General features: G+C 32.8%; 1 protein-coding gene across 1 annotated transcript; it reads left to right on the top strand.

Moving 5' to 3' along the window:
- The first annotated feature begins 6,687 nt into the window (after positions 1–6,687).
- On the top strand, positions 6,688–10,610 carry LOC149249457 (putative nucleoredoxin 2). Its single transcript, XM_089458698.1, is given in 4 exon segments — positions 6,688–7,692; positions 7,695–7,732; positions 8,409–8,891; positions 9,733–10,610. Coding segments are annotated over 4 exon segments (1,782 nt in total). The 5' UTR covers positions 6,688–7,088; the 3' UTR covers positions 10,390–10,610.
- Positions 10,611–10,897: the final 287 nt, after the last annotated feature.

Below are 10,897 nucleotides of genomic sequence, written 5' to 3'. Positions count from 1 at the left end.
GCTCTCCCATAAAGTTTTGGGCATCAACACTTCATATATGTTTTTGGCTTCACTTACCTAACTTGCGACAAGAAGTTCTTATAACCCCTTTTATTACCTTTTCTCTTAACAACACTCAAGCCACTACATCAAATAGTCACACTCTATTCACATAGAGTGGAATGCCATTGTCACACTATCATATGCTTGTTTTTAGATTGATCCTCTTTTATGAAGGTTGCTTGGACACAACACTTTTGACACTCAATTGAGATACTAATTAATTGTTTTTTTTTACACTCCATTGAGATACTATAAGTTCATTTTTTCTATTTCTCATTTGGGTTTGGTAAGGTATTTATACAAATGTTTAACATAATTAGATAAATCTCAAACAAAGCTTTTAATATATTTGATGATTTGTGAAAATGACAAATGTTTAGGAAAAAAATTTCATGATTCTTAAATTAAGGTATACAATGAAGTGTCAAATTTGTGCAGATAAATTATATTTTAGAATATTTGAAATAACAATATTATAAAAAAATCATTCATGTATCAATAGAAGAAGAAGAAAAAATCTCATATGTCAGAGAATAGACAAAATGTGTAATGATTTATGAAAATGACAACATAAAATGCTTAATAAAAATCTCTTATGAATATGTTTATGACTCATAGATTAGCATATATGATAAAACATCACTTCATTTAAACAAATTGTGTTTCAAAATATTTAAAATATCAACATTAAAGGTAAGTAATTTATCTATCATTAGAAGAAAGAAAAATAAAATAAAAAACAACTCACAAGATAGGGAATTTGAAATATATCACTTCGTTTAGATAAATTCTATATCAAAATATCTAGATATCAAAAGTACAAGTAAATAATTCATCTATTATTATAAGAAAAAAATATTAAAAAAAATATCCATTCATTTAATGGATGGAAAGATTGAGATAAGCTTAACTTCTACCTTACTATAAAGTTTAAAAATCCATACTTATCTTAAGGTGTAAAAACCTTAATAAATCCTAATGCTTCTTAGAATCTCAACAATAAAATGATTGGTATTATATTTATAAAACTATTTAAAATTGTAAGTACTTTACATAGTTTTATAAATTTTTAACAACTTTTAAAGTTAAAAGCACTTTTATTTTATTTTAGGAAAAAACGAAAATTAACCAATTTTTTTTTTGGAAAAACCATAAAAAATTAATTCATCGATACAATTTAACCCTTACAATTTTTCCTTATTAATAAAATAATGGAGCTGTTTTTAGTGTGACTTTTTGAAAGTTTTTCTGGTGGATTTTTTCGGTATAAAATCCGTTAGGAATTCATTGAAATCACAAGATTGATGGGTAAACCCTGTACAATAGAAGTGTCGTAGGGGTTTTTCATGGTGTTGAATCCATATATACAGTCAAAAAACTAGTTTAAATAACATAAATCGAGATTTCACATCCAAATATTCACCGGATTAAAGCATCGAAAACTCCAAAAAATCGCACTATAAACAACTTCTAGAATAATTATTGAATATATTATTTAAAAAAATTGAGAATAAAAATATTTTTAAATAAATAAAGTAATTATTATTATTTCATTAATAAAAAATATCAAAAAAAAAAGTAATAACAAAATTATTTAATAGCTTTATAAAATTGTAAATTATATTGAAAAATAAATATGAAGGAAAATATAACTTGAAGAGATATTCAAAAGCGAAGGTCACATGGGAAAATTTAAGCCATGGTGATACAAATTAATTTACTAACGGCTAGGAGGAAGGGACTCAAGGAGCAACGAAAAGGAGGTTGGTATCAAGGGAAGAATTCACCGTAATGTTATATACAGGTACAAGGGCAGAATATATTGAGTGGGAATGGAGTATGCTAATTCAAATTAATTAAAAAATGATTGATAAGTGCAGTAGTAGATTATGGTACGGTGTTATGATGGGTTAAGTTGAAAGCTATAATTTTAATATATATTATTAAAGGTTTGTTTGTTAATTAAAATCAATTTCAAAATGCTGAATTTAGGTTTGTTAGTGATTATTAATATATTGATTGAAATTTTTTATATATTTATTTTCCAATAATTAAGAAATTTTAATGAAATAAAATGTTTAATTAAAGTTAAAAATTAATTGTAAGTTTTTTTAGTTATTCATTATAAAATTGAAAATGCTTGTTAGTTTAATTTTTAGTCATTATTTATTATATATTTTTATGTGGTTTTTTCTTTTTTATTATTGTTGTTCATGTTTTTTTTTGTTTTTATTGAGGGTTTTGTTATTTTAGACATTTTCTCTTAAGCTTGAACTAAATGATCATCAACTTGACTTATTAATGGGGAAGAATTGGAAAGCTTCTTTAATCCACACTCCAAGTTAGATAGAAGTGGATATTTAACTTTTGGATTAGATTGCTTTGTTTGTGTATCCTTGAAATGTTTTGTGTCAATGTTTAAGTTGTTTGAAAGAAGATCCAAAATAAATGAGACCTTCTTCGATGGTGTTCCATTGGCTTCTGATGATACATTTGAGGGCATGTTTCTTGGAGAATCCATTCCTGGAGAGACTTCCTTTTCAATAACCTGATGTTCTGGTTTGGAGCTAACCCACCAAGTTGATTGCCACCTAGTTTTGTTGTCATTCCTTGGATTCTTTGGGCACTGGGATGTAAGATGACTTATATGAAAGTAAGATCTACAAAGAAAATGAATTTTTTCACATTCAAATTTTTGTGTCCATGAGTAACCTTTTCTGAAAAAAAATATTTCTATCAAAAACCCTTTGCTAAAGTTCATTTCTATACAAAATCTAATTAGAAATACTACAATCCTCCGTTTTAGGACTATAATAATGAAATTTTCTTAGAGCATTTCCAATGACACAAAGAGAGGGTAAACTATAGAATTTCATAGGAGCATTTTGGATCTTAACCCAAATAGGGGTCAAAGAGAGAGAATTGATAGGGGATCAAAGTTCAAAGTCCAAGACATCATGCATAAACCAAAACCAAGGACCAGAACCAAAGAACTTATCTATATTTTCAAATAAATAAAACTTGCCAATAAAAAACCCCTTTGAATAGGGGTGAATAAATACTTCCAATTTCATTTTTGGCATCCAAGATCTAGATATCCATCCATGATGATCAAGGAGACAAGGCCAAAAACCAATGAAATGACAAACTAGTGTAATGTTGAGGAACAAAAGTAAAATGTATCGGAAATGGCATCCTCATCAATGGAAATGGACAATGGTGGGGCTTTTTGTATCAAACATAAGTGAGAAGAAACGACCTTCATGAGAATATTGCACAAGGATTTGCCTTGAATGTGAGTAGGAAAAAGAAAAGTCTTAAAGATAATGCACGAATGATCCAAGAGAAAGCCCAAAATGAAATCCATAAAATGAAAATCAAACCCCTAAGAAAGAAGGGCCCATCATTTCTTTTTGAAAAGCAAGATCACAAGTAAACACAACACGGACCCTAAGAAAACTACCGCAAGTGGCTAAGAATAAACCTTAGCCTCTGTTACAACTATTATCGTTGTCGCAAACAAAAGAAACATCATCCTCCTCACCAAGCAAAACAAAACTCTCTTGATTTAAAAACCTCTGAAACAATGAATTTGTGACGAGTATCCAAAATGTTATTGCTTTTATTATTAATAATATATATTTTAAGTTCAGTTTCGATGTAATAATTAATTTAATTAATATATATAAAATTAATTAATATATATAATTTTATAGTAAAGAGTGAATGAGAATTTTATTTTGCATTATTTAAAAATATTAATTGTAAAATTAATTAAATATATTTGTAACGTTGTGGCTTAGTAGCAGAAATAAGAAAAAATGGTTAGTCAAGATTGTAATATTGTTAAATATAGTGTTTATATATATATAATAAAAAGGTGTCATTTAATTAGTTTAAATATAAAGTGTTTATAAATATATGATAAAAAGATATCACTTAACTATCTTAAATTAAAAAAATACCATAAAACAAAACATAAAATAAATATATATTTAATAAATCAAATTAATTTAAATGAATAAAGACAAACACTTTGCTTATGCTTTTTAAATGATGATGAAGATTGGTAACACACATTCAAACTAACATTAAATTGATGGAGACTTAAAAAATCACTCAAATTATTTTATAATTTTACTTTATATTTAAAAGAAAAAAGCAAAACACTTTTAAAATTAATTAATATATTATTAACACTTATTAAAATTAATATGATTTATGAGAACTTAAGAAAGTAAGAAATTATTTGAGATTTTTTAATGTTTTGTTTTTATGATTGAAAATAAGGGAGAGAAGTGTTTCTAGATCATCGTAGTTTTGTTGACTTAACAAGTCCAAAAGGTTAGTAACATGACATATTTTTGAAAATTAGAATGGATGTGAGTAAGAGTTGGGAAATCCAAGAGAAATTGTTTTTCATTTTCAACCCTCTTAGTATCACAAACGTGACAGAGTCTTTCTTCCCAAGGTGTTTTTAGAATAGACCAACACTCAATTTCACTTTGAACCTCATGAGAATTAGTTCTTATCTTGACACTGTTCATTTTCCTCTTAGCACTAGTCAAGGGAGAAATATAATTATGGTTTTCGAGATTGGGGTTGATCGTCTCCTTATAATACCTCTGCTTCATTTTTCCCTCCTTATCGTCCCACAACTTATCCTTCAATTTAGAAGTAAAAATATTTATAATAGTATCCTTATTTTTCAAGATGTCCTCCTTTATCCTCCAAAAGTTTAGCCAATATTGAGCTTCCTTATGCTAGGTTCATTTGTGCCAGCAACTCGATTGGTAATAGTTGTAGAATGAAGTTTTCTAGAAGTTATGTGGTTCTAGGTTCAAATACCATTTAGCCTTGTGTCGTGAGTTAGGGCACTCATGGATTCACTTAGAGGTTTAGTAATAAAATCAAGGTGAATACAAGCATGACCATACTTCACTTAGAGGTTTAGTAATAGAATCAAGGTGAATACAAACATGACCACACAAATAAGAGCTTAGCTCAATTGCCAATCCTTTTAGATTAAAAACAAAAAACAAACAACCAAACAAACAACCAAAAATAATACATTTTCAACTTTTTATTTTATATTAAAATCTTAAACCTAAAATAAAATTTAAAATTTAAATATTATTATAAAACTAAAATATTAAAATCTATTTACAACTTAATTGGGTAAAAAGATATATTTCTTTCCAATAAATTATGGAGTCCAATTCAAAGCAATAGACTATATACAGGAAACTTTAAAAGTTAAATAATCCTTTCTCTCATAAATAAAAAAAATTCATACATCAATTTTTTTTCTGTTTAGCTTAATTATAATTTTAAAATTAAATTTAAGTTATTATTATTATAGATCTTTATCGTATTCTCCCGTTTATAATAAATTTCTTTTCAATTATGTATCATCAATTTTATAAATTTGGTGAAAAGGATTATAATTATAAATTTTAGATGTGTAATTTAAATGTTTTGAATTTTAAAAAATATTATTATACATTTATAAATATGATTAAAGCAGTGTACAATCGAAAAATACATTACCAAATTTAAAAAATATATATGCTAAAAAAATTTAAAAAAACATGAAACATTTATAGTCGTCCCTTATATATATTTTATTATTTATATATGAAATATTAATTAGTGTTTTAGAACCTTTAGTGTTTGTATAATTATATGGTGTGCTTTTAGGTGCTGACAGAAACTTCTGGTCACGGTAGTTACACCAGGAAGATACCTTACATTGAAAAAACCGTCTGCTTTTAAGTAGTGATGGAAAGTTTGCCACATAAGGGATGATTGCCGATGCCTTTACCAAACACCCTACCCTACTCACCATAGATGCAAAAACAAGATACATTTCCAGGATGATGTGTAATAATGCCCACCCTTGGTTATCTCCTGCATTTCTACTTTAGAATGTGAAGACAAATTTCTATGAAAGTTCACAATAATGATGTGTACTGTGGGTGCTTTCATACATCACCATCTGCCCTGATAAGCAGTGTAGATACATATGCCATGTGTATGGGGTCAAGCTGGAAAGACACATTTACATGATTTCCAACCCAGAACTTCAGGTATTGCCTCCTTACACACGGCATAACCATGATTCCAACTGTCAAAATCTCAGTGTCTTCCACCTTCTTTTCTCTTTTAACCAAGCAATCATAGAGGTACACCAGAGACATCCATGGAATCATCAAGGTACACGAGAGATGCCCATGGTTTAAATCACTCTTCATAAACGTTTGATAATAAATTCCCCGGGAGGAATCTATAAGTGAGGATAAGCATGGTTGAAAATAGTTGAAATTAAGCTGATTAAAAATTAATGATCAGTCCTGTTACAGAGTTTTCAGCAGTTAAATTTCTGATATTATCCTCCTGACATACCAAGAAACTTAAAGCATCTTTATCTTTTGAAGGAATTTACTTTATAAGTTTAAACTCTGTTATGAATCCCAAAAGCAACATGATACCATGTGAGTGTCCGGGTCCCCATAAAAAGTGTAACGGGTTGAATTTTATTTAACAGAATGTCAAAGTATAAGAAGCCTTTTTAAGGGGGCAGCAAAGATTTGATTCAGTGTTTAGAGTCAATGAGAATGAGGCAGAGGGATTACCTAAATGGTTAGAATCTGGGTGTATGAAGTACATTGTGTTAGTTGGAAAGTGAGGGAAGCATCCATTCATTCAGAGGCCCACAACCAACAGTTGGTCACTTGGGGGAAACCAATGCCCTCTGTGGTTATGCCACCTGCTCCTCCTCTGCTACCCAATCCAAGAACTGGCATGATTACGTCTATGGAATGATTACACATACATACTATGGGTCCCTTGTAGCTCAAAAGGGGTTTAAATAATTTGAAGCCTGGACAAACAGAGGAAAACCCACAATCTATACAAGACTGTGGAGACGAGCAGGAGGGGAAATTGGTTCTTTAAATAATTTGAAGGCTGGACAAATAAGGAAAACCCACAATCCATATATATAGAGACAGAGGACTGTGGAGAGGACTGGGGAGATTGGTTCAATGGCACAAGAGCTAAGCAATACCAATTCCACTGAAGACAAACCACAATTTCCATTAAAGAACATGGACTTACGTCTGCTAACTGCAATGAAATCTTGTGTAGAATCCAGTGTTTTGGATGGGAAACTAACAGGCCTTCTCATGGGCCCTCACTGGTTGATTGTTCCTCTACATCACGCCATATCTGTGATCTCTGAGACATATGATGAACTCAAGAGGGATGGCAAGGAAATAAGCTTTGTGTACGTTGCAGCTGACAGGGACCAGGAAGTTATTGAGACTCTCAAGAGATATGGGCAGGAAGACCGTATTGATGAACGCCCTGATGTGGAGTGCTTCGAGAGGGCATTGGGGATTTTGCCCAAGGACTGGTTTGTTGTTCCCCTTGAGCCATCGGAAGTTCGTTTGGAGGTCCTGAATAATTACAGGTCTGGCATTTTTAGCCTGGCGTTTGTGGGTTTTGATGGAAATCTGCATACTAAAGATGGATTGAAGATGCTGGAGAAATGGGGCGCTGAGGCCTATCCATTTACAGAAGAAAGAATTGAACAACTCCGACGCGAGGCTGTAGAAAAGGTCATCAACCAGAGCTTGCAATCTCTTCTGATGACAGGGATTTTCTCATAACAGCTGATGGAAAAGAGGTAATTTTCTTTCCTGAATCTGTATGTATGCAGCTCTGTCAGTTTATTTTGGTTCTTTAGAATCTTGTGAATTCCCAAGTCTGCATTTATTCTGCTAAATTTTGCAACAAAGGGCAAGACTACAGGCCATATGGGGTCGGTGTGATCCACGAACTCTTGGTTAATGTGTATGAGACAGTATGATTTCTTCTTTTGCATTGAATCTAGATGTTGGGTCAGTGAAATGAATATGTAGACAAACCCATCTAAACACAGATTTCATATGCTATACACTAACTCGCCAAACTCAAGGAAGCAGATCTGGAAATCTTGAGTCCAGAAAAATTAATAACTGCTAGAAATTCCCGTATAAGACACTCTGGTACATATCATGCTGGCAAAAGAAAAACATGGAAGAAACAGAGTATGGCTCGAATACGAAAATAATCCATGCCTTCAAAATTTGGTGATGTAGTGAAATTTTTCATGGTACATACCAACTCAGGGCTAGATAGGTTTGCACTAAATTTCCAGAAATATATGTATGTGATTGAATAGAAAAGAATAAATGTCATTAAAACTTATAGGAGAATGCAACTTGAAGCAACTCTTCTGTGCATAATGTTAGTACAATTTAATAAACCAAATAACCAGACGAACGGTGCATGAAGTATTCCTATTTCTCCTGAATTTCCAGGTGAAAGTGGCAGAGCTAGAGGGAAAGATTGTGGGACTATACTTTGCTGCCCACTGGAATAATCAATGTCGGACTTTTACCCCTATGTTGGCTGACATTTACAAGCAATTGAAGGATCAGGGAACAGAACTGGAGATTGTGTTCATTTCCAGTGATGAGGACCGGGTTTGTTTTGAGAACTATCATAGGAGCATGCCTTGGCTTGCTGTTCCTTACTCGGATTTGAAGACAAAGAAGATGCTGAATCAGAGATTTGAGGTAGAGGGCATCCCATATCTTATCATGCTGGACATGAAGGGGAAAACGATGCAGACAGAGTGTGTAGAGCTCATTTATAAATATGGAATCCAGGCTTTCCCATTTACTCCAGAGAGATTAGCAGAGCTGGAATACGAGGAGCAGACCAGGCATGCATCTCAGACTTTAGAGAAGCTTCTTGTGACTGCCGAGCGTGATTATGTCATTGGGCATGGAGGCAAACAGGTGAGTCTTTTGGAAATTCATGCTCTAAAAAATTTAGGAAACAACAGCAACAACATACTCTGATACTATGTTAGGAAAAGGTAAGATAATGAATCATGAAAGGAATACAACCCTATTAAATTAATGCTCAGAATACAAAAACTTCCTCCCATAGGCATCTTTGTGTCATCCAATCCTCAATCTTTCACAGGCTGTCAGTCGTCGCTTGCTGGTTTGGTGAAAGCTAAGCGTTGATATTGCGCTCACAAGGGTTCAAGTAACTCGGACGACAAAGGTCATTTCTAGTTATGCTTGGGCTCGTGCCAGCTCCCATAATAGCAATTAGGGCCAGGTGCAAGTCCCTGGCCTCCTAGATAGGGTAAGGCATGATGGGCAACTTCCATTAACCAACTTGCTTTCCCCTGCTGCATCCTGATGTCATTTGGTGTAGTCCTGTGCAATTTGATTAATTTGCTGTAGTCCTGTGCAATTTAATTTGTGGTATCCTGCAAGTTCCAATTGTGGTTCCTCAACTCATCCGGATTACCTGTTTTCAGATGCCACAATCACCAGCAAACCTTATCTGAAGTTCTGCAAACACGTTATCTGAAATTCTGCTAATACAAAATTTTAAAGAATAAAACACCAAAAAGATGTGAAACAATAAGGTGTCATACAAAGTACATATATAAATATTAAGAGTGAAAATTTGTAACATTGAGATTCAGTTTAAATGTCTGGTTTGTCCAAGCCTTAAGATATTTTATGGTATAATTGAGGATTTATTTTATTCTCCTCTGGGTGTAGAGCTCACAATGCTGTCCACATGGGTTTTGCAATGCCGCCCACATGGCTTTTGCAGGTTAGCATCTCTTCACTGAGAGGGAAGACTGTTGGACTATATTTCACAGCTCAGTGGTGTCTTCCCTGTCAGAAATTCACTCCAAGATTGATATCTGTCTATAACAATTTGAAAGAATCTCTGAAAGGTGATGAGGGTTTTGAGATTATATTCATTTCCAATGACAGAGATGAAGCAGCTTTTCGTTCATACTATGAATCCATGCCATGGCTTGCTCTGCCTTTTGGGGATGAAAAGATTAAAGAGTTGTCACGCTATTTCGACATTAGGGGCATTCCATCGCTCGTCGTAGTAGGCCCTGATGGAAAAACTGTAACGAGTGAAGGAAGGAATTTGATCAACTTGCATTGGGAGAGGGCTTATCCTTTTACAGTAGGTCGTCTGGCTGAAATTCAGAAGGAAATAGACGAAGAAGCCAAGAGCTTTCCAAAAATATTTCACCATGCTGGGCATCTGCATGTATTAAATCTTGTGTCTGCAGAATCTGGAGGAGGACCTTACATCTGTTGTGTTTGTGACGAACAGGGCTCTGGTTGGGCTTATCAGTGTGCTCAGTGTGGTTACGAGCTGCACCCCAAGTGTGCGCAGGTAGTAAGTCAGAATGAAAATGAACAACATCAAATTACTAATATTGAAAGGGATGTTCAGACAAAGTAAGCAAGCCTGAAATATAGTCATGTAACATTCCAGTGGCATGGCTTCTCTCTGAGTTTCATGTGAGCTCAGTTTGTATATATCTGGTATATAGGTTGGATTGGGCAGGATTGGACAACTAGCTATAGGGGTTCCATTAGAAACAAGGTTGCTATTGGGAAAAAGGACAGTGGAATGAATTTCATTGAAAAAAAGAGAACGAAGGTTGAAACAGAACCCCCATGGTGGGAACATCACACCAAAAAAACATCTGCATGAATGAAAATGGTTGCATTGTTACTGTTTACAATAATATGTTACATATTTATGGTGAATCACTCTCCACTTTGGGAAAACATCTCCTATTATTTGTATCATGTGTTAGGGATAACAGTAAAAAGAAGAAAGGAATTATAATAATGTTATTAAAATCATTGGGAGGCAGATAGATTGTGAAAAGGTTATTAATAGAAAATAATAATTAGTTAGTTATAAGCAGTCTTACTTTTCACTAGTGGCATGGTCATGACGA

This window comes from Pinus tabuliformis, chromosome 7 (genome assembly GCF_031772625.1).
Source record: "Pinus tabuliformis cultivar Carrire ecotype Pingquan chromosome 7, CPIR1, whole genome shotgun sequence".
Lineage (NCBI taxonomy): Eukaryota > Viridiplantae > Streptophyta > Pinopsida > Pinales > Pinaceae > Pinus > Pinus tabuliformis.
This window is presented reverse-complemented; position numbering and strand designations above follow the sequence as displayed.